The 25,863-nt window shown below is 35.8% G+C and overlaps 2 protein-coding genes across 6 annotated transcripts in view; one reads left to right on the top strand and one right to left on the bottom strand.

The window, feature by feature from the left end:
• The window catches only part of LOC123548327 (NEDD8-activating enzyme E1 regulatory subunit-like), a 79,603-nt gene extending 60,252 nt beyond the window's left edge, over positions 1-19,351 (bottom strand). For all 5 annotated transcript variants that reach the window (XM_045335502.2, XM_045335503.2, XM_045335504.2 and 2 more), the window contains exons 1-5: positions 19,236-19,351; positions 8,018-8,121; positions 6,178-6,238; positions 5,206-5,236; positions 4,623-4,694 (exon numbers count right to left, since the gene is read on the bottom strand). In XM_045335502.2, the coding sequence (XP_045191437.2) occupies positions 4,623-4,694; positions 5,206-5,236; positions 6,178-6,238; positions 8,018-8,121; positions 19,236-19,300 (333 nt within the window). In that variant the 5' untranslated portion in view covers positions 19,301-19,351. The remainder of the gene's footprint in view (positions 1-4,622; positions 4,695-5,205; positions 5,237-6,177; positions 6,239-8,017; positions 8,122-19,235) is intronic.
• Positions 19,352-21,698: 2,347 nt separating this feature from the next.
• Positions 21,699-25,601, top strand: LOC123549960 (uncharacterized). Its single transcript, XM_045338402.2, has 4 exons — positions 21,699-21,892; positions 22,746-22,909; positions 23,891-23,983; positions 24,679-25,601. The coding sequence occupies exons 1-4, from the start codon at positions 21,880-21,882 to the stop codon at positions 25,240-25,242; spliced, it is 834 nt and encodes a 277-aa protein (XP_045194337.2). The 5' UTR covers positions 21,699-21,879; the 3' UTR covers positions 25,243-25,601.
• The last annotated feature ends 262 nt before the right edge of the window (positions 25,602-25,863 follow it).

Here is a 25,863-nt window from a genome sequence, read left to right as displayed (position 1 = left end):
GCGAAAAACTAACACTCCAACCATCCGACATTGACAAATGTCACCGCAAAGGAAAATGGAAGGATGAATTTGTGTACAATTGCAAGGTGATAATTAAGTTCACCAACGCAAATGCAAGACAAAGGCTGTATGATGCGAGGAAGGAGCTCGGTGCGGGAATATTTGTTCAAGAGAACATTACACCCTTCAGGGAGAGACTATCCTTCGAAGCCCGTGAGCTCGTGCGAGCAAATAAACTATCAAAGTGCTGGGTTGCAGGCTGTAAAGTTTTTGCAACGATACCTTCAAAGACCATTACAGGAACACAGAAGAAAATTCACATAAAGGACTTGAACACAATTGAGGCCATCAGAAATGGCTCAGCATAAACTCTGTGTTAAAAAAATTTGTTGTGATAAGGTGAACAGTTGTCAATCTGTCAAAACCTGTCTAATTTCACCCATCCATAATAACAATGACCTACATACTTGTTTATGTACCGTACAGCTTTATCACGTGACACATTTTACAACCATCATAAAGATGTAATTTTTGTAACATGAAAATCAAACTTACATGGTCAAATTCTGTCTGTCTGCATCAGTGTTTGCTTGTCATCCCATGTTAGTCTTTTAAATTATTCCAATATACACTATCAAGTTTATATAATGTATTAACACTTCCGAAACTCTAAATCCGGGATTTTATCATGAAACATACTGTATGAGCCTGACCTTGCGTGATCTCACCATGAAAACAATACTGTATGAGCCTGACCTTGCGTGATCTCACCATGAAAACAATACTGTATGAGCCTGACCTTGCGTGATCTCACCATGAAAACAATACTGTATGAGCCTGACCTTGCATGATCTCACCATGAAAACAATACTGTATGAGCCCAGCCTTGCGTGATCTCACCATGAAAACAATACTGTATGAGCCTGACCTTGCGTGATCTCACCATGAAAACAATACTGTATGAGCCTGACCTTGCGTGATCTCACCATGAAAACAATACTGTATGAGCCCAGCCTTGCGTGATCTCAACATGAAAACAATACTGTATGAGCCTGACCTTGTGTGATCTCACCATGAAAACAGTACTGTATGAGCCTGACCTTGCGTGATCTCACCATGAAAACAACACTGTATGAGCCTGACCTTGCGTGATCTCACCATGAAAACAATACTGTATGAGCCCAGCCTTGCGTGATCTCACCATGAAAACAATACTGTATGAGCCTGACCTTGCGTGACCTCACCATGAAAACAATACTGTATGAGCGTGATCTCACCATGAAAACAATACTGTATGAGCCTGACCTTGCGTGATCTCACTATGAAAATAATACTGTATGAGCCTGATCTTGCGTGATCTCACCATGAAAACAATACTGTATGAGCCTGACCTTGCGTGATCTCACCATGAAAACAATACTGTATGAGCCTGACCTTGCATGATCTCACCATGAAAACAATACTGTATGAGCCCAGCCTTGCGTGATCTCACCATGAAAACAATACTGTATGAGCCTGACCTTGCGTGATCTCACCATGAAAACAATGCTGTATGAGCCTGACCTTGCGTGATCTCACCATGAAAACAATACTGTATGAGCCCAGCCTTGCGTGATCTCACCATGAAAACAATACTGTATCAGCCTGACCTTGTGTGATCTCACCATGAAAACAATACTGTATGAGCCTGACCTTGCGTGATCTCACCATGAAAACAATACTGTATGAGCCTGACCTTGTGTGATCTCACCATGAAAACAATACTGTATGAGCCCAGCCTTGCGTGATCTCACCATGAAAACAATACTGTATGAGCCTGACCTTGCGTGACCTCACCATGAAAACAATACTGTATGAGCGTGATCTCACCATGAAAACAATACTGTATGAGCCTGACCTTGCGTGATCTCACCATGAAAATAATACTGTATGAGCCTGACCTTGCGTGATCTCACCATGAAAACAATACTGTATGAGCCTGACCTTGCGTGATCTCACCATGAAAACAATACTATATGAGCCCAGCCTTGCGTGATCTCACCATGAAAACAATACTGTATGAGCCTGACCTTGCGTGATCTCACCATGAAAACAATACTGTATGAGCGTGATCTCACCATGATAACAATACTGTATGAGCCTGACCTTGCATGATCTCACCATGAAAACAATACTGTATGAGCCCAGCCTTGCGTGATCTCAACATGAAAACAATACTGTATGAGCCCAGCCTTGCGTGATCTCACCATGAAAACAATACTGTATGAGCCTGACCTTGCGTGATCTAACCATGAAAACAATACTGTATGAGCCTGACCTTGCGTGATCTCAACATGAAAACAATACTGTATGAGCCCAGCCTTGCGTGATCTCACCATGAAAACAATACTGTATGAGCCTGACCTTGCGTGTTCTCACGAGAAACAATACTGTATGAGCCCAGCCTTGCGTGATCTCACCATGAAAGCTGTTTAATGCTCTTATTTTCAGACATCTGTATCAACTTAAACCATTTTAATTACAGAAAACCTGATATGGTGTAAGCAGAGATGAAAATATATTTTTTGTTTTGCAGCTGAAGCAATATTTGTTAATTTGCTCACATTGTATTTGTGTTTAACACATCTTTTACAGTATTTTAATCGTATACAGGGGCTATTTAACCTACAGAGAGTACATGGACTTTGTATCGATTATTCTAGTTATTATCCAAGTTCCCACATTGATTAGAAAAAAGGTCATTTGTAACACAGTCTTATTTCATTACCAGAGGGGAAATTTGCCTTTCTCCAGAATCAAACATGTGACCACTAACAGCCTTCAGCAATCCCTAATTAGTTAACTGGACAGTGTTTATACACAAAAAAAAAAGGAAATTTACACTTTTTGTTATAAATGTAGGGAATACATTTCGAGGGATATGGTTAGGGTTACATTCCCTAAAATTTCGTCTTTTGACTGTAATTTATATTATGGATTTCACAGTAGTAAATATTTTATGACCATTCTGAGGAAAGTATGAGATACAATAATAAACTTAATATTTCATCCAGCAAAAAACAACAAAGAACATATTGTTATACTGTATCACCTAAACATTAAACACGAACAAGCTGACATTTGTATCCCCTTAATTTCAAAAATATCAACTTTTTTTCTTTAAGCAGCCATGTTATAGAAGTTAAAGTTTTCGACTTTGAATCAAGTGCGGGGTTCAAAACCCTAATTAGGACGTAGAAAGTAAGAAAGATAGTAATAGTATTCAGGGGGCTTGTGGAAAGTCGGCGGGTCAACCTTAGTGCCTATCCATGCCTGAAATAATTGTTCAAAGGAGCACCTGGGACCTTCTACAAAATAGCTGGAAAGTTGCTATTAAACCTGCATTGTGATGATAAGACTTAAAACTGAACCAAAGAAAAGAACACGCTGATAACCAGAGGGCCTGTTACTGATATTACCAGTTAAATCAAACACACAAGTGAAATATTCAATGCTAACCACTATTGTCATTCAATACCAAGCTGATAGAGGTTTAAGTAAGTTCATCAGGTGAGTGGTGTAAGGGGTGAGTGGTGGGCAAGACAATAACTATTATATCTGTTTACTAGAACGTCAAAAAAAAGAGAGGTTATATTGAGAGAGTGCGAGAGTTTGAAAAGAGGCTAAAAAACACTAACAATATAAGTCATGTGGTGACTGTCCAGCAATTAATGCAGACTCCCAGTACACTTCCAGGCATTACTTCAGATTAAGAAGGGCACCTGGTAAGAACCAGCAACCATCCGTAAGCCAGCTTGATGGATTCTTCATTGAAAGAATTCTACAACACAAGTAGGATTTCAAACCCATGTAAGTCAGGAGCAAGTGATTCAAAGTCAGCAGCCTTAACCACTCAGCCACAGAGGCCGCGGTATCAACTTACAAGACCTAGAATACCACATGCTTTTATGAACATGGCAATGTAATTTCATAAGTATTTGGTAAACCAATGGCCCTCCTTGTCCCAAAATTTTTGGAGCCACTTACTGCATACTTGCAATGAAAATGTGAATTTAGTGGGATAGCTTTTCCATAAAATTATGGAATATACCTTCAATAGGGAAAATCCATGGCAAGATCTTCATTCCTAATCAACAAACTTTCTATTGGGTTGCTTTGTCCACAAAAGAAAATTTTTTAGGAGATTTAACATCATACCAACACAATTATAAGTGATATGGCCCCAAACTTAAGAAATAAGTCGTAAACAGAGATGTTTGGATGTACACAAATATGGGTTAACCATCATGTTGTTACCAACAGGAACCACTCTCCAATAGAGGTCAAACAAGAACAAGAACCACTACTAATAAATCATAATAATAATTGAGCCGCACCATGAGAAAACCAACATAGTGCATTTGCCACCAGCATGGATCAAGACCAGCCTGCGCATCCGCGCAGTCTGGTCAGGATCCATGCTGTTCGCTAATGGTTTCTCTAATTAAAATAGGCTTTGAAAGCGAACAGCATGGATCCTGACCAGACTAGCGGATGCGCAGGTTAGTCTGGATCCATGCTGGTCGCAAATGCATTACGTTGGTTTTCTCATGGTGCGGCTCATATATTCAGTAATCATTTACCTCGTCCATGTAATCCCCAGATACATCTTCATTTAATTCTGATAGATATTCTGTTGCAAACTTTGCTCGAGACTGAAATGCAGAAAAAATATCAGTTGTAGAAAACAATCATGAACTTAATAAACTTGGTACTTCATGATAAAGAATCATTTTGGATAAGGCTGCTGCCTTTGTTGTGTTGCTAAATTTTTACTTAGCTGATATTAATTTATATAAGCCTGATGTGATAGCAGCTTAATGGTTAACTTGCGAGTTTGCTTCCTAGAACTGTACTTTCTCTGATGCACATTTTGGGCATTTTATCACTTCACAAAAATTGTTCAGGACATTACTTCTGACACACCTTTATCCTTAAAACTCAAAATTATGTGCAATTTTGAACTAATTTGAGTTCAGTAAGCAGTTCCTCTCTCAATACTAGAATGTGAAGTACCGGTAATTACAAACCATAATTAGCCTCCTCAAGTGACAAACCAGTAGAGGACTGAAATACAAACCTGCAACTATTCTATCTGTCTGACCAAGTTCTGTAAGTATTAATGTTCTAATTTTTATACATGAAAAAAAAAAAAAAAATACTCACTTGTCCAATTGATTCTTTTGTCAAAAAGAAACTGAAATGGAACAAAACAATTATTGTTAGAGGAGACAGTGTGATTGACTATTTATAAGCTCGATGTTGAAATAGGGCATATCTGATGAAACTATCACTAGAGTCATTAATATTTCCAAAGATGAAACTTAACATTTCATATGCGAATTAAATGAACTGACAACATAAATTCAGGCAAGTGAAAAAATTGAGGAATATGGTAGTTTGAAGGAAATCCTTCAAGAAATAACAGAGATAAAGTGTGGGGCATAAAAACATTAACCAAGCTGTGGATGTGAATGCTAGTGTCAGGGTGAGGAGGATCTATCTCCATCTCCATATACACTTCATATAGTTTAGCCGAAAACCTTCATTCAAAACAGGACCCCTGTCAACATGTAATAAAGAAAACCCAATTAATATCTTTTTAAATCTTTACATATTCTAAAAAGGAGCATCTTAAATCTTGCTGCTTCCATACTAACAAGGCAGTGTGAGAAACTGCTACCTCAATGTATTTACATTACTACAATGCAATGAAAACTTTTATATCTTTTATACTGAAATTTATTTAAAGAACCTGCATATTCTTCAAATAATCTACCATCTGTAAGTCTGGTTTCATAAAAAAAATTTTCAACTTTTTATCAAAGAATCTACTTTTTGTCATATTTTTGGAAAGTTTGTGGCCATAGCAACAATATTTATTGCCATAGCAACAAAATAAAAGGTTAAGCATATTCTCCATATTGTCATTTATCCATGTACCCAGTTTCATGAAAAAACATTGTATTATTTAAGTTATGACAAAATCCACCATTAAATGTGGCTGACAGAAAGGCAAGACTGATGGACAAACAGAAAGACAAGTAAGGAAAATAAAATCTGAGAAAGGGAACAGTTTACTGGGAAGGGGACATTCATACAGCGGTACAAGGTATGTTTATATCAAGCAGAACTTACTTATTTCCAACATCCTCTCCCTGTACTTTATTACCATCCACCACAGTAAAAGATCCTATACCTGAAACAGAAGATCATATATATCTTAATAATTAAAAGTATATTTTGGTTTCTTCCTTCAGAACTCTTATTTTTCAGCACCCCCCCCACCTTCCACTCCAGAAAAAATCAATATCAAACCTACCGTAATCCTCACTTAAGGTACTTAGCGGAGAGCTTAAGTATATGACTGATGAAAATATCACACAAGGAAGAAAATGGCTAAAACATACAAACACTTATAAATCTTTTAAAATCCCACTTTTCTTCCCATGGTACTAGTATTTATTTTCTTAACAGGAATAGTGTCAACACTGTCTGTCACATAACTCATGAAAATGCTCGACAGAATAATAAATAAAGTCCACAACACTGCCGTTACTCCTGGAAAATAACTGGACATGAAAGCCCACATTATATCTGCATGTCATCTTTATGCTGATGATGATTACCAAGTTTTGTTTCAACTGGGGGGAAGGGGGGTGTCAATGAGGGAACTGTGTACACAATGTTCTGATGAAGTTGTAATATTTCCAAGTCTAAAATAGGGTCATTACTCCGAAAAACATTATCGGAGTATATACAGGTCTATGTTCACTTCATGTTGATGATGTATACCAAGTTTCATTTCAGTTTGATGGGAACTGTAGAAGTAGTTGAGTACATAATGTTCTAATATAGTTGAAATATTCCAGAGTCCAAAATAAAGCCAACACTCAAAAAAAAAAATATTTGGCACAAAAGTCCCAAAAATATACACATGACCACTTCATTTCAACTGTATGGAAATTGTAGGAGTTGAGTTATGGTGAGTGTGACAGACAGCCTGATGGACAGACAGTTCAAACACTATTTGTTCCCGGGTTATCAACACCAGGGGCATAAAAAGACTTGTAACAAATATACAAAGACATTATAAAGGAAAAGAAAATCCGAGGTATGTTCTTATTCCATTTTTCTTCTTGTCATCATAGTTCCTTCATACCCTTTGCTTCCCTCCAAGATAGCATTTTATAAGTGGATAGCAGAAGGGATACCCTTTTGAGGTGGGGTAGTATAGAAGCCTACGTGGTAAAAATATATAAATGTCTGTACACAGTGAAATGTATTTTAAATGTGAGGAAGTTGTAAGTTACTTTCAGAAAAAGGCCAGTTCTGTTAATAGTGGTACAGAGTCTTAAGAAAAATGGTGCCGTTGTGCAGCTATTATACTTTTAAAAATAAATGGCATCATACAAGCAAACAAATATAACTGCATATCAAATCCTAAATTTTTATAAAAGAATTTCCGAAACACAAAAGAAGTAGCGTAGTATTTTCACTGGGTCTGTTTCCAAAAATTCTGTAAGAAAGCGAAGCAACGGTGGCGAGCACAAAAAGGCAACAACACCAACTTGAAGCACTGGCACACTTATGACTGCCATCCTGTACCAATTATAAATTAGCCATTTTTTTAACCTTAAAGACTGCTGGCAGCAAGTGATTCTGCCTTTGCAACCAGTGCAGACCAAGATCAGCCTGCATGGACAGTCTGCACTGTTTGCTATTCAGTCAGTAAATTTTCAGTGAACACACCTTTGTTCAAACAGTGGTGATGCCCAAATTGAATGATGGACCAATTCATGGACCTGGACAGAACCATTGACTTTCCATAAGCCAGCCGGATGGATTTCTCACATTTACACAAGTGAAGCTCAAATTCCACATAACAAATAAGAGGAAAGTGATTTTAAGTAAGTAACCACATGGGCTGCCATCGAGCCCTCCTTTCTTTGACAGACACAGTCTTTTTAATACATACCTGGAAGAATCAAGTTTTTCAGAATTTCTGTTCCAGTTGCAGTTGCATTAACTAAACATACTCTGGAAGTTTCTAATGCTGTCTGTCCATGGTCACCCCATAATCTAAAAATATAATTATACAACATGTAAATTAACTGCTATGTTTCTTCATTGTCATCATCATAACTTAACTGACGCTATTTTTATTTTCTGATGGTCGCATCTATTAAGTTACGGCATAACGCCATTTGGTTAACTAACCAGTGTTTAACCGCAACATCTTGCACAGCCTCTCGTTAGAATATGATGACGCCATGCAAAGTTCAGAGCACATTGTTATTTTTGAAAATCAACATTTTTAATATTTATGAATTTAATTTAAATACTAGAGATGCTTTTGAGAAAAGCGCATGTCTCCCACAACTGCCTAATCATCTAAATAGTAACTCAGTCTTTATATACTGTTTACTTAATCCACATGTGCATGCGCTTTCTTGACACCAAAGGGATGCCTATACTACTAGTAGTATAGGCGTCAGTTTTGGGGCAAAACTGCGCAAAAAATCTGAGTGTCTTTGGTAATTCAAGGGCCATAATTCCGAAGTGCCTAGGCCGATTTGGCTAGTTATCGAACTTGGCCGAGCACTTATTGGCAAACACCTTTTGTTGAAGTTTGGTGAAGATTGGATGAGAAATGTTCGACTTAGAGTGCGGACAAGCTTTGTGACAGACACACAGATAGACAGACTGGAGTAAATCAGTATGTCTCCCACACTACTGTGTGGTGGCAGACATAATAAATATAACCATTTTTAACAAAGTTAATGAAAAACATACCTTAGAAGGTTTAAATTCACAGAAAAGGTCAATAAATAATGATTCTATACAGCCTATTTGTTTTCAATTGAAGAGTACCCTAATCAGGTCACAACTGCAATGGCAGATAAAATATTGCAGACAGTGGTACCTATTTGAAACTTGTGTGTATAACTTGTATTCAGATTAAGTTGCATGGGTTATTTTATGTCAGATCAAAAGAAAAATGGATTAGAAATATTTTAAAGTAAAAGGTGAGTCCATTGCATTTCATTTGATGAAATTATAGCGTGACAGACTTCTGGCATGATTTCTGGTTAGGTTTCAATACAGGATTTGTTTCAGCTCAGAAATTCGTAGCAGCAAATAAACATCTCTGAGACTGAAATTTTTTAGCTAGTTTTGGGACAGCTTGATAACTTTTGAATGTCACTGTCCCATCACACCCAAAGTTATTCTGCATATTTCTGTTAGGAAATCCCTGATGAAATCTGTTGGGCACGTTTTCTGGTATAGTACAACGTATTTGTAATGATTACATCTCTGATAATGAATTTATGTTGACACTAAAGCATAAAACTGCCAGGCTGACATTTTTTGAATGTATAATTTGTGTTTTTTTCTGCAATTTAGTGTCATCGGAAGTCCGCTATGTATTGAAACCGGTGTCAAGGCAGAGATCTCCTTGTATCTGTTCACATCATATTTCCGAAGATTGAAGTCTCTTATCTAAAATTATGAGTTATATTTAACCCATCTGAAGTTTGTACATGAATATTAATGTTTAATTTATTGTAAGCAAGTAAGTCTGACCAGTACTTTATGACTTTTTTAAAAATTTTAATGTCTTTATTTTCGTAACAGTAAAATGCAGATATGGGCAAGGCTTAGAGGGATGACAACTATAAACATCAAATCATAAAATAAGCCATCCTGATTAGCCAAACAAGTAAGGCTACCATAAACAATCTTAATCAAATTCAACCAGAGATTTTGAAGGCAAATATATTGAAAGAATGAAAACATCTGGACTAATTACAGAAAATGCAAGAAAGAAACTAAACGCCTCATCCGCAAAGCTGAATGGGACTACATCAACAAAGTAATTAATGAAGGCCTAGAAAACAACAACACCAAGCCCTTCTACAACTATGTTAAGTCCAAGAAGGAAGACAATATTGGCATCGCCCCTTTACGGAACCACGGCCACCTAGTCAGCGACGGTAAAGGTAAAGTGGAGATCCTGATAAACCAATTCCAGTCAGTATTGATGAAGGACAACAACCACCAGCCATCCCCTCCACTCTCCAACCACAGAGACGAGAGCATACCCACACTTCATATCCGGGAAGAAGGGGTATTGAAGCTACTGAAGAACATTAACATTAGAAAGGCAATGGGCCGAGACAAGATCCCCAACAGAGTTCTCCAGGCGTGCACGACAGAAGCCACCCCAGCCGTCACCGCCATCTTCCAAAAGCCAGTCGACACAGGCGAGCTACCCATGGATTGGAGAAGTGCAAACATTGCACCAGTCTTCAAACAAGAGGGTCATGATGACCCTGGATCGCTCACCTGAGTAATATGAGCTACATGTTTCAAAGATCAAACTGATGATAAAATTTTAAGAAAGTCAGTTGGCCACATTCATGGTCAATAATATTCAGTTTTATGATTGATGTGCAAAACTGTGTATGTCATCAAAATTTCAAGGCTGTATCTTAAAAAACAAGAAAGTAGGTCAAGGTCACAGTCAAATGACATCATATTACTTGGGGTCATCAGGTAATTATTATTAAACAGTCTTGGAAATAGGATCAAATGATTTTTTAAGTATTTTTTCCTATATAACTCACATAGTAACTAAGTGACCCCAGGGCGGGGCCTCTTTTAACCCCAGGGGCATAATTTGAACAATTTTGGTAGAGGACTACTAGACAATGCATCATACCCAATATCAAAAGCATAGGTCGTATGATTTCAGACAAGAAGATTTTTAAAGTTAGTCTATATAAAACTTTGGATCCCCAGGGCAGGGCCTCTTTTTACCCCAGGGGTACAATTTGAACAATTTGGTTGAGGACCATAAGACAATGCTACAAACCAACTATCAAAAGTCTAAGTGTTCTGGTTTCAGACAAGAAGATTTTTAAACTTTTTTTCATATATATAAGTCTATGTAAAACTTGGGACCCCTGGGGCGGGGCCATATTTGACCCTAGAGGGATAATTTGAACAATCTTGGTAGAGGACCACTAGATGATGCTACACACCAAATATCAAAGCCCTAGGTCATGTGGTTTTGTACAAGAAGATTTTTAAAGTATTCCCTATATATATATATATATAACCTTGTCTGAAATATATATATGGCCCCGCCCCGGGGGTCACATGGTTTATATAGACTTATATATATGAAAAAAAGTTTAAAAATCTTCTTGTCTGAAACCTTGTCTGAAATATATTTCAGACAAGGTTTCAGACAAGAAGATTTTTAAACTTTTTTTCATATATATAAGTCTATATAAACCATGTGACCCCCGGGGTGGGGCCATATTTGACCCTAGGGGGATAATTTGAACAATTTTGGTAGAGGACCACTGTATGATGCTACACACCAGATATCAAAGCCCTAGGCCCTGTGGTTTTGGACAAGAAGATTTTTAAAGTTTTTCCTTTTGGTTGCCATGGCAACCAGAGTTCTGCATGGAATTCAATTCTTTGAACAATTTTGAAAGGGGGCCACCCAAGGATCATTCCTGTGAAATGGTGTAATTCTGCCCAGTGGTTTTCAAGAAATTTTTTTTAGAAAATGTTGACGGCTGCACGACGGACGACAGACATTGAGCGGTCACAATAGCCCACCATGAGCCTTTTGCTCAGTCGAGCTAAAAAGGGGATCGTCATACTCCAGTAAATTACCGCCCAGTGTCCCTCACCCGTGTCCTCTCCAAACTACTGGAACATATTATCTACCACCATATGCTTGACCACCAAGACAAACACAGTGTCCTCACTCACCTTAATAATGGCTTCCGCTCAGGCTATTCCTGCGAAACACAACAGTTACTATCTGTCACTGCTCACGATCTCCTATACTTTGACCAGAACAAACAGGTCGACACAATGATACGGGATTTCAGCAAGGCTTCTGACACCGACCCCCACCAACGATTTCTCCTAAAGCTAGAGAACTATGGTATCCGTGGCCCTCTCCTCAACTGGATTGCCAACTTCCTCCAACAGCGTGAAATGTGCGTGGTGGTACGTAGAAGTTCAAGCTTGGTGAAAAGTCACGACATGTCCCAGTAGGATCCGGTGTACCCCAAGGCACAGTGTTAGGGCCTCTGCTGTTTCTCTGCCACATCAACGACCTGCCCGAGAGAGTAAAGTCTCACATACGCCTGTTCGCAAATGACTGTCTGTTATATTAAATACACAACTATTAACTCCTTCAAAGACCACGAACTCCTTCAACTCGACCTTAAAAGTCTTTAACAATGGACGCAAGACTGGGGCATGAAGTTCAATGCCAAGAAATGCTATCTCCTCAGCACCAAACAGAAGTCCAGCTATTTTTTTACCATCAACGGCAAAATCCTAAAACAAGTTCAAGAAAACCCCTATGTCGACATTACATTCTCTGATGACCTGAAATGGAACACCCACATATCCAAAATAACCAAACGTGCCAACTACCCTTGGATTCATAAAAAGAAACCTTAGGCACTGTCCTAGCTGCCGGAAGAATGCCTACCTAGGCCTGATCTGGAATATGGGTGTGTAATCTGGGACCCCTACCATCAAGGCGAAATCTAGTCCAACTAATTTGACGCGATCCTAGGAAATATTGAGATATTTCCTTCAAAGTTTTGACGTTTAGATTGCCCGTCACAAATTTATATATAACAATCTGAATGTCGAATTATTTTGACTAGGCGAAATCGACAAACTTGAGCACATACAGTGATCATCTGCACGCTCCATCAAGGACTACAGATCCAGACAAGATGGATGCGTGTCCCCTATGCTGAAGGACCTGGACCCACTACAAGAGAGACAACGCCACTTGAGGCTGACATTCCTATACAAGGTGGTGGAAGCACACGTACCAGCCATCAACATTGAACACTATTTGAAACCCCTTAGACACTAAGACAAAGTGTTTCCAATTAAGTAAGGCAAAAAGTGACAATTTCAAAAACTCTTTCTTCCCAAGAACAATTTCATTGGAATAAACTCAGTGACAGTATTGCGGTTGATAGAAACACCGGAAAACACCGAAAAAACCGGAAAACACCAAAAAACATATAAAAAATTAAGAAAACTGTGAATAATGATTGATTTTAGGTTAATGTCATATAAATGAATAATATTTTGGTAAAAAAACTATATATTAGCGTATTAAAGACTGATATCGTGAGACAGTTGTGTTTTACGGTCTTCCGTAAGTTCGTAGAAAAGCCGAAAAACACATTAAAAAATCAAGAAAAATGTATAAAATGATTGATTTTTTAGGTTACTATCGTATATATTAATAATTTTGTGAAAAAACACCTATTTATTAGCGTAATTAAGACTATTACCGTTGAATACTTGTGTTTTACGGTTTCTCTTAAATTCGTAGAAAAGCCGGAAAACACTAAAAAACACATTAAAAAGTCAAGAAAACTGTACAGAATGATTGTTTAATACATTATTTTTATATATCCTGTTCATCTTTTGAAGAAAGAACTATATATTACCTAAATAATGATTCATATGGTGGAATATTTCTGTTTTACTGTTGTTGTTTTTTTTGGAACTCCGTATTTAAGCTGAAAAAACAACAGCACATTACAAATAATCCAATGCTTTTACCATTACACGTATTTAGATATGTTATTTAGTTAATTATATATTTTTTATATTCATTCAGATTTGAAATTAAATTTAAGCTGATTAATTTTTTTTCCATTATCGTATAGCCGGAAAACACTTCCGCAGCCGAAAGACACATAAAATTTTCATGTATCATCATTTTTACCGTAATATAATTTCTTATACTTTTTTTAAGTCCTATTCCTTGATAAAATTATTTAAACATGAACATGAAAAGTAAATAAGGAAGTATTAATGTTTTTGTTCAGTTATAGCGTACAACCGCAACATGTTAATTTCCCGTAACTGAACAGCGCAGCGCTTTGACTAATTGAAGTGTCATATCGAAGTGTGAATACATTAATTAAATTAGTGCCATCGACTGCCATAATGCAGAGTGAACAGTTTACAAACATTGTTCATTTAAAGTGTCACCCAAGCTAATAAAGATATATAAATACTGAAAACCGAACATAAAAATCATATTCATTTCCAATGCAACTATGTCGACTTTGAAAATTGCTCTTTACGGCGACAGCTATATATCACGTCTAGCATACTTCTGCGATTTTGACTTGAAGGTAAATTCTGTTGTAAATGTGATAGAGTTTTCACAAAGCATAAATTCACTTCAAATATATACCTATGTATGTTATATTTATTTTTTTTTATTTAATTGTTGTGAAATAAACAACTAATGTAACGATTTTAATGTCATTTCAGGTACCAGGCAATGTGAAATTTTTCGGGAAAGGCGGTATGACAGTGGCACGTCAAGATTCCGGATTACTTGGAAAGGTAATGACCTTTCAGCCTGATGTGGTCTTGATAAGTATTGGCGGGAACGACATAAATAGCAGGTCCAAGCCGGCAGACATCGTTCAGAATATTGTATCGCTGGTGATTCAACTTAAAGAAAGTGGTGTGAAAACAGTATATGTCTTCCAGATTTGTGAAAGAGGATTGTTTAAGAAAGACCCTAGCCTAACACAGAAATCTTTCAATGCTCAACGAAAAAAAATAAACATTCTGTTAGGCAGGAATAATGACCTTAAGCTAGCTGACATGAAAATGAAGTACCCAAAAGACTATGACGAAGACAAAGGTGCATTTCAGTCATCCCGCAGGAATGTCGAAGTTTTTTTATAATGTGAGGAGAGTGTTATTCCAACACAAACAGGAGTGATGAACATTTTATATATATTTGAACTATTTCATTTGTGTATACATGTGCGTGCAATTGATGTGACATGCAATAAATAATAAATTATGTGTATAATAAATGTATAAATTATCCCCATACTAGATACTTGTTTGTTGTACATTAATTAACACGTTATTTGATTATTTGATTACTTGTTTGTTGTAAACACGTTATTTGAAGAGTAATTCTAAAGTAAAACTATAATTAAATTATTAATTAAAGATTAAAGAAGACCCCTAATGCTAATTATGTAAGAAGATTAAAGAGGTATGTTTGACCGATGCACTGAATCGGTGACTTTGATTCATTGTTGTAACCCAACAATATAAAACAACGGAGATTATAGAATCTTATGAACATTGCCGCAAGTTGCGAAAAATCTTTGACACGTATTATTTCTCAAATTATAATGCCTCTTTGCCCAAAACTATATAAACTGGTATTGATTAGTAAAATATTGCCACTTGTTTCATCTTTCACGATGGAATCATATCCGTGTGTAATATGTTCAAATGAGTGTCAAAATGACACCATACAATGTTCTAATTGCCGCAATTGGGTACATTCTGAGTGTGCAAATCTTAATTCAAATGACTTGAAATCTTGGTCAGTTAAATCTTTGAAATATTTGTGCAAGTGTTGTGCTTTTGATGGATTACACTACAACGCCAGAGCTGCGCTGACAAGGTAAGAAAACTTCTTTGATTAACAAAGATTGGCAACACATGAATGTTTTGTACAGCTGAAACGAGAATACGCCTATTTATTACAGCAAAATAAAACAATCAATCAGTTATCGTACATGTTTATAAATATATATTTTTGAGGTTGAGGAAACAGTCAATGTCAACGATTCCGCTCCAGATACACGTGATGCATCAGATCTATCGATTAATGAGTCACATGAATCGATAGATGATTCACCACATGTATCTGAAACAGAATCATGCAGTGAATCTGAATCAATGGGGGTGCTAGATTCGGGGTTCTTAGACACAAAACGTGCAGTAGATTTATTAGTAAACAGCACAGTAGGTTTGGATAAAATTCCCGGGGGGACCAAAGAAAATAAATATTACATAATTGAAAATTCAAGCAATAAGGATAAGAGAGCAAAAAATAAACATAGTTGTTTTTCAGATGATTGTGGGGTTTGGGATACATCTAAAGGGACATCGCCAAAAACATTGTATTTTCGGGATAGCCAGGGGGACCTGTCAGTCATTTTCTTCAAAAATGGAAACTACTGCACCAAAAAACGCATCCAACGGAAAACCGAGTATGTACCAATGAATCCACAGCCTGATAAAAATCAGGTCGTGGCAATTCATCGGTATTATACAACGTTGAAGTTGGATGAGTCTTACAAAAAAAGAGTTACATGGTTAGGAGAGGGGGGTTTGGAAAGCAAAATGGCCGTTGTTGAATATGTAGGTAAATTCCCCGGTCTAGCACCTCATGGTAACTCCAAAGACCAGAAAAAGACAGAGTATATACGGACTCCTGCTTATGTTATGGATGAGGTTTCCGACTTAATAAAAAAAGAAAAACCAAAGAAGATCTATGACACGCTTAAACATAAGCATGACGAGGTCACCAGACCCTCTGGTTTACAACAGATCAGAGACAAAAAAAAATATATGTCACAAAAAGAAAATCCGAAGTCTGGACCTAAGAAAAATGTAGCCGATCAAATAAATATATTACAGAACATGGTGTCAGAAAATGACAAATTTGTTCGGTCAATAGTTAGAACTAATGGAAAAACACCATGTATTATTCTTTATACGGACTTAAAGAAATTGTGTTGTGCAGGTCATACTGTTTTAGGTGTTGACAAGACGTTCAACCTATGTGATATGCATGTGACTGTTACATGCTTTAAACAAGTAACTGTTGTTAGGAATACCACAAATCAACCCCCCTTGTTCTTCGGTCCGATGTACATACATGACAATAGCGACTTTGAATCGTACTGCCACTTTTTCCATCATCTTAAAATGAAGGTCATTGATTCAACATTGCACAAACTGGTCATAGGCAGTGACGACGAACGTGCTCTAGTCAAAGCAGTAACAACTGCTTTTCCTGAAGCAACCCATGTCCTCTGCACCCGACATCTTAGAGAAAATTCCAAGCAAAAGCTAACTGACGATGCAGTTAACTTAAGGGACAGAAATATGATCATTGACAAAATCTTTGGAAATGACGGCATCATAGACGCAGATGACAGCATCTGCTTTGACGAAAAGTGTGACCAACTAGAGACTGAATGTACGGCTATTTCAGAAAACTTTGTCACATACTTCAGGGACAGGCTTCGGCCACACCTTAAAGAAAAGGTTAATGCGCCTGCTAGAAATGACAAAATTGACCACAACTGGACAAATAACAACTGTGAGTCGGTCAATCATGTACTTAAACAGACAGTTGACTGGAAGTCAAAGCCTATCTCAGACTTGGTAGATTCTCTATACTACCTTGTCGAGGGTCAATACAAGGATCTTAGATCTGCTTTGCTTAGTACCGGTGAATTCCGTTTGGCTGAATCTCATGCCAAATTTCAGGTGACTAAGACTCAATGGACTGACATGACGTCAGACCAGAGGAACCGACTGTATGGACGATTCAGACAACATGCCATTGAAAAACCAGGTTTCATGACATCATCGGACGGGAAATCAACTATCGTTGCGCCGCGTACGCACGGTAGAAAACCAGGTCAAAGGAAACGAAAGGTCAATGCAAAAACTACGACAATTAAACGGACGAAAGTTGGTGATTAAATTGTATTTTTGTTTTCAGCAGCTTTTAAAGTGTCCTGCTATACACACGCTTTGTCCTCTTGTTGGGAGCTCCATTTTCTGCGGTGGTAGTGTATAGCTGGTACAATAAAAGTTTGATTACCCTGAAACAAAAGTACAATTTAATTTATTAACATTTGGACATATGGTCTTCCGAACATGATATCAGATTTCACATGTATATATTTTTGTGTACATTTAAAAGACTTTATACAACTGTTGATTTGATTTTACAATATTGTTGGTTTTTAGTCTGTTCATTTACATCTTTTTTAAACTAATATACAGTATAATTATGGGAAAATATACATATTTTTACTTGCGAATGTGATAATTTTATGAATATATATACATATGTTTTTAACATCTTTACATATGTCAGTCTATTTACATACGTTTACATTTTACATATCGCAATAATTATTTATATAGAATCTGTGTCATCTTTTATTATGTATTAACATCTTTACATACAACAACGATTTATATTTTTAACATGTTAAAATTTAACAATGATTTATATAAGTTGTAACGTTTTTACATGGCACTTTATTAAATGATATTTACGTTTGTTTAACTTCCCTATATACATTTTACATGAAATTACAGATGTGATATTTTATAGATCTACCTATGTATTGTTGAATCAAATCGATGAGTGTATTTCTGCTTTTAAATTTGATTGTGTTTTTATTGTGTATGTTTGATACTGTATTTATTTGACATGATATATGATAATAAATATTTTTTTAATAATAAAATGTTCTGTTTTATAATTACATTGTCACCATCTCGGATACAAATTAAAAAGTGGATATCTTGGTTAGTAATTTGAACGTCTCGCATATTTTACAGTAACACCGGTAAACACTTTGAAGAACCGAAAAACACCTCCTCAACTTACTAATATGTAGTGAAAACTGAATTCCAAAACAATTTTAATCTCAAATAATGTTTACAATATTATAAAAATTTAAAGTCAGGCGAAATCTGATACTTTTCTTTATTTCCAATGAGTTTTCTGAGTGTTTTCCGGTTTTTCTACGCATTTACGTAAACCCGTAAAAACACAAATGCTCAACAATGTGACTCATTACTCTTACAATACACAGTTATTTCGTCACCAGATGATTAAAATACATGACATTAACCTAAAATCAATCATTATTTACAGTTCTCTTTGTTTTTTTATGTGTTTTTTGGTGTTTTCCGGTGTTTTCCAGTTTTTCGGTGTTTTCCGGTGTTTCAACTTTCCCACAGTATTGTGAACCAGAAGACCACTGAAAGCTTTAAACGTGAACTAACATCATCAGTCTAAATTCGCGCACACCTCCCCGTTTGGTTACTTCGTCGTATCAACTCGGATTCAGATTCAGAAGTCATCTGTCAATTTACAGATTTTCTACAATTATACGAAATCCCCTGGAAAGGACCCGATGACGATGAATCTGATTTTCGAGGCACCGCACCACCGACACCAGATCTCTATTCAATAATTTATTCGTTTTATACCTAGTGGACTTATGTTTAACTCACTATATAAGTATTATTACCTCAGTTGCCGATCGTATTTATGACTTTTGTCAAAGCCTTCTTTCGATTTTGTAAAATTAGCCATTTTCGACTATCTTTGGGTAAGAATTTTAAGTGTGCACCGGGAACGTCTAATTACCCGTAACCAGTCTTATGATGTACGGTGTGGGCAAAATATCCGGACAGATGAAATAGTACGGGGGCCAGAAACGTCTACATGCACCCATGCATCCCTCCCCCAGACTTTTTTCATAGGTATCATATTGTTCGACAGGACCAACTCTTTCAAAATAAAAGATGTTCCAAACTATGTATGATTTCACTGTTTCCATGGAAACCATTCATTTTTGGAAAGGACAACCATATAGATGATAATCAGTCATATCTTTGTCAGTTTTTGTGATAAAACAATAAAAATGGTATCAAAATGGGGCTGAGACATTAGATTTTTAATAGCAAATAATTTACTATTTTGCATATTCATGAATATTAATGAGAATTTACAAAATGACAAAATTTTATTAGAAAATAATATTTTCTAAGTTTTAATTTAATTAAAAAATGTACCAAATAGTTCTGATCTTAAAGTCTCTCAGTGTTTTGTTAAATAGTATTTTGATATTCTGATGATAATTTCTTTACTCCAAACTAGGTAGATCTATGTTTAGCTAATTTGCATAAAACGAACCAGTGCCACAAACAACAAATAAAAAAGACTGAGACCTTTAAAACTGAATAAAATGATATAATTAATCGTTATCAATGAAAAAAAATCTTATATGATCTATAGTTAACATTTAATTGAAGGAGGAATAATAATGCAACATACATTACATATGTTACGTTACCATTTATACAAACTTGTTTTATTGCATCAATTATTTAGAAATTATTCTAGAAACATAATTAATATTAGTTATTTTTATTATAAGAATGCAATATGCTTCTTTACTTATCCGACAGTGAGATTTTTTTCCGTAACACATTTTAAAATACGTTACCACTACCATTTTTTAAAAAGATATTTAAGAAGTATTTAAGAAGTAATTAAAGCCATTATTATTACATACTGATTTATTTAAACTGTTACCAAGATTAGCGCGCGCGATAGAAAAAACAAATTGTTTCCCCTTTATGCCATCGTAGTCCTATACCATCTGCAACCAAATTCATATTTAACCCCAAAGGAGAACCGGTAGGTAACAGATCAGATTGCGCAGTAACAACTCCAGGAAATGCTCTTAAATGTTCATTTATGACTTTGATATGCTAATATATTTATGCTGTTCTATCTGTCTTAAAATGTTTGGAAATTTTAATTCAGATCTGAAAAATACATGCATGCTCTTGTTATAAAACGTAAAAACAAACCTTTGAGTATAAAGAAATAATCATTGTTAATGTTTTCAATGTTGTTACTGAAAAGAAGACTGCCCTTGTGGAATGTACGTGTATCCCGAAAAGGGACTGAACTTAAAGTAAATTGTTGCTATTGAAGTTTATTTGCTCTAAACCGATTCTTTTTCTTTTTTTTACACAGGAAAATAGTTTTTTCTATTTATAAGAACTACAGATACCCCAAATATACACATGCAACTGATGGTGCTAGAATGCGTAGATGTTGTAAAATATTTAATATGATTTATCAGCTGTAAGCAGGAACAGAAGTGTTAAGGAGTATGATACGTTCGGAGTCTCAGAGTGAAGGGATCAAGAAGCATAAGACTTTTAGATTTATGTTAATAACATTGGATAGGCCTCAGTTTTTTTTTGCAAGATACGAGCAATCTAAAAAGTGATAAATAAATGTTATTTTATAGGTATTAATCAGAAATCGACTGTTTATATCGTTTCTCTTTTGAGCAACGTTTAATGTTTACACTTTTGAAATAAAACATTAGAGATTGCATATTTTTAGACTAGCTCCTAGTCTTTGTTTCTTTTTTCTTTTTAAATAATGTAGCATCTATATCATATGTCCAATTATCATATTAAATATATAGTATTACTATCAGTTCTATGAAACATCTCTAAAACAGACTTACATATGTCACTATTATATAGAATAAAAGAAAAAATTCAAAACTCTGAAATTTTTAGACAAATTCTTTATTTTCAGTCCAGTGGCTAGTTTACAAAGACTACATATCATACATATCATTCAATCACTTCGTTTTTTTTTTTTTACATTAAGACAGTACTTTTAAAACATAAACATGAAGGCACCCTTTAAAGAATACTAAACAGCAATCGCGCGACTTTCTCAAACTATTTTGACAGTTTGGAACACATGTAAGATAATTTTGCTTTTTATTGAATGTTTTGGCCCAACACTGGTACATGTTCGTTATAATGCTAATAAAGTTATGTTATGTTATAATTGACTTAAATATGTACACTCAGATATATATTATATACTGGCATAATATCGAGTATCATATTTCATTTATAACAATACCTTTTGTTTTTGTAGTAGGGCATTAAATATAGACTATCTTGAATGTTTTGATTTTGGAACACATACTTGTAAGATTTTGTTTTGATAAAGGAAGTGATAATGGTAAAGGAATGAAAATAAGGAACCTATTTTCAGGCGTTATTTACTTTTAATATTCGGACTGTTTAGGATATAACTAAAATACAGAGCAGACGATAAACACTGGCATGAGCACGGAAGGTTGGTGAATATCTATTTCTTTTAACCAGATAAATTCTTTGACGATCTTCTCAAATTACATGTCACTCAGGTTAAATTTATAAACATTTATTATTGATAAACTTTATTTTGTGCTACGTTTTCGGTGAAACAAATCAAATCAAAACAAAACATAACAAGCACATAAACAAAAATAAACAAAACAATAACAACAACAACAACAACAAAAACAACAACAACAAAATATCATATCTGCAATGAAATTTATACTTGCGATTCTCTTGACGTGTACATCTGGTGTGTCCGAACCATGCAAGAACTTGGGATGCGATGCAACCATTCATTTGGCTCGATGGTTCTATAAAGATGCCTGTCTGTCTCAAAATAATGTATGTCCAGGGGCATGTGTGATTTCTTTTCCATTCAAGCTAGGAAAATTATCAATTTCATTTGGCAAACCTAGAAATCATTCACGCCAGTAATGACGACATCACAGTCGGACTACCCTAACAATCAATGTAGAGACAGAGGTCATAACGCACCAAAGTTAATTGGCAATTATTGGCAATCCTTAGATTTCTTTTCGATAATGAATAGGAGAAATCACCAAAAATTAAATCATAGTTATGATAGTAATGTTATGCACATGTTTTTACTGTATTATATATAATTTATGAATATAAATGCTATCTCGAAATGTATCTAGTCTTTGCAGGCATCATGTACAACATTTCTAAAATTGTTTTCTTTTTGTTAAAATAAACATTACAGTTCGATCTTGTTTTTATCAATTAAATAGTTTTTTAACCAGATACATTTGACTGTATATTTCATTCTACTATTCCAATGATTCACTGAAAAACATGTATTGTAGGTGACAAAAGAAGGACTGCCTTTTTACGATTTAAGGTGTTGGCAGGCGTGCTTGGTGTGTTAAGTATAGTTATATTGGCATGCGCGGGTCTTGGTATCAAACATCATGACGCCGACACGTTTGGACCACCGTATTACGTTGGCGGTTTTATAGTTGGACCAGTGGTAAATGTTACACACTTTTTACCTTTGGTGCCACATTGGCTGAGTGGTTAAGGTCATGGACTTCGAATCACCTGCCTCTCATCGATGTGGGTTCGTGCCTCATTTCATGTCTGCCTCATTTCATTTCTGGAAGCCATCCATCTGTCTTACGGAAGATCGGTGGTTCTACGCAGTTGCCCGCTCATGAGGAGGGACATCTTGGGTCTTCTTACACAACTTTTTTTCTTCGGTCTGACAATATCACGTATTTACAACAGTGTTTTAACGACATAGAGTATTTACAATTCATTCTAACTACTTTTGTATCAAAAGGTAGACAAATTTATCATTAATTCAGGAACAATACAAAAATGGACATGTATTAAAGGCCTTTACTATAATAGAAATCCGCTCTAGCTGGTGTTAAGGGGGCGTGAGGAGTGTTGTACATTTCATTGCCTTTCACGAGCAGTCTCAGCTAAATCGAGTCTGCTATTTGTTTTGCTAGGTTACGTTCCATGTTGCCTTGAGATCTTCTTATATATTTTATTTTCTATTCAGTTTGGTATTTTATAACGATCTCAGCTGCTAGCGAAGATATTTATGGAATATATGTTAAAGTTAGACAGAATAATTTTACATAAAAAGCTCTGATAACTATTGAGTTTCGAACAAGATTTACCACTGGTATTTAGATTTTGTAGAAACAGTGATAAACCTAAATATGAAAACAGATATTAAGAATGGTCGAAACAAATTTTAATCCTTTTGTATTTCAATGTAAATCACAGGGCTGTCGTAATGAAAATGCTTTTAATTGTTTATTCATTTAATTTATTTAACTTTTATTTGTTTCTTCAAAATAAAGTGTATTTTTAGACTTCGAATTTTTCACGAAGTTTAATACGAAAACGTTGAATGATTGCCTTGGCAAATATGGAAATGTTATGTTACTGCGTGTATAAAGTAGCGGTACATGTTTAAAAACATGGCTTATTTCAGGCCCTACTGACTGCATTTGTGTGCATGAGTGTTTTTATAGGAGCAATGGGTAAATCATATGACGATGATAAAATGAAGCGTCTGGCCCCGCAAGTAAGTACCAATACTATAGTGTGCGTTTTATTCGAGCTGGCGAGGCGTAGTTAATTTTTAACTTATGCAAATGAGCAGAATATGTAGAGCAATATAATTGTTTAATTCCGTAACAAACGACTAAATTTCAACGCTACATTGATGGCCACTGAATAAGAAATCAGTTTGCCGAATACTACATATCCTGCACAAGAATGCGTCGGACCGTCGCGAAACTCTGCCCCGCCAGGTCGAGTAAAATGGACAACATCTGTATATATTTTGCTCCACAATTTTTTTTGAGGTCAGGATGGAGACTTTCTGTTTTACCCTGTTTCAATGTAAATAAAAGCATTGCCATTGAGATTCTTAATACAAAGTGTTAAAGTGTTTCGGTATAATATACATGTATGTAATAGCGCTACATGTTATGATTATATCGGATATTGTCAGCCTTCGAAAAAGTAATATCCCCTTCGGCTGGTCCCTCGGTTATATTACTTCTCTAGGGGTGCCAATATCCCATATCTAAGTTGCTGGCCTGAGTTAATTAAATACTTTTAATCTGAATGTATAAAGATTAGGTGATGTTTGCTAGCCAAACAGTAGTTTGCTACAGTCAAACTTACAGTAGTAACAGCAACAGCGGCAGCAGCAACAACACTAACGTAAGTCAAAAGTAAAAAGGAGATGTTTTTCATTTATTTTTATTTCAGATTTCCTGCCAATATACAATGTCAATGTTGTTACTTCCAGCATGTTTTATTGGAGGTGTTTTAACTGGAATTTGGGGGCTTGACGCGGAAGATATAAATCGAACCCTAGCTGCAATCATACTGGCGGGATGTATTCTGACCTGTTTTGTGACCATAGTCTCGATGTGCACAGTGTGTGCGTACGGTAAACATTTTGGGGTCCATATAAACAGACGAGGCAGACGAACTGTTATCATAACTGACAATTCGACTGCTTTTTCCAGGTCGAGTGAAGGGACTCATGATAGGTCTGGGGGTATGGTACTACATAGTAATGTGAACGTTTTTACGACAGATACAAATCATCAACATATCAGTCAGCTGGAGCAACAGAACCAACTTTTGCAACAACGACTCGCTTTACAGCAACAAATGTTGATGCAGCAACAGCAACAGGAGCAACAGCAGCAGTTTTCAGGTGGAGTTTATCCTCCGCCTCCGGCATATGAAGATCCAACATATCCACCGAACACCTCTCTTCCTGGCCCAAGCGCACCACCTCCGCCATACAGTAAAGTAGTGTGAACAAAGAGTGCCTACAGTATGCAACAGATATGGTGCTTTAAGAAATGTTAAGTAACTGTCTCCTGTGGAACATTGTTGCATCAAATTGTTTTACATTTAGCTGAAAATAGCATATGGTAATGTTTGATTAAAAAATTGTAAATTGTGATTTGACACTAAAACCAATATGATTTTCTTCATTTTGAGGTCTGTTTCACAGGTAACTCCGTTGATTGTTTCTTTCCAACATATATGTACTATACGAGTTTTTATGTGTCATAACTGGTAATATACATGTCATTTATAATATCTGTATGTCGAAAAACCAGAGGGTCATAAAATTGAAAAGGTGTACGTTGAGTAAAGGACGAGAAAAATACTTTTTCTTTTTTGTTTATCAAAATGTAACTCAAAATGACAATTATGTGAAGAGGGAAAAGACGATCCGAACAATATTTCCCCGGCCATTTATTGATAGTGGTCAGATTCTCTATATAGAAGTGAAAAAAAGGACATTTTACTTAATAATAAAACTACTAAAACATGGAGTTCCTTTTGATGAAGAATGTGACTTTCTATTTTATGACTGAACTTAATGTACCCCATAGGAATTCTGACCAGATGTTTATCTAATCTATACTT

Source organism: Mercenaria mercenaria, chromosome 6, assembly GCF_021730395.1.
Source record: "Mercenaria mercenaria strain notata chromosome 6, MADL_Memer_1, whole genome shotgun sequence".
Classification (NCBI taxonomy): domain Eukaryota; kingdom Metazoa; phylum Mollusca; class Bivalvia; order Venerida; family Veneridae; genus Mercenaria; species Mercenaria mercenaria.
Note: the sequence above shows the minus strand (reverse complement) of the source record. Positions and strands in the feature narration are given on the sequence as shown.

Coding starts and splice junctions, on each gene's coding strand:
- LOC123549960 (XM_045338402.2), top strand. Junction 22,910..23,890: donor GTTTTATAGTTGGACCAGTG/GTAAATGTTACA, acceptor GGCTTATTTCAG/GCCCTACTGACTGCATTTGT. Junction 23,984..24,678: donor TGAAGCGTCTGGCCCCGCAA/GTAAGTACCAAT, acceptor TTTTTATTTCAG/ATTTCCTGCCAATATACAAT.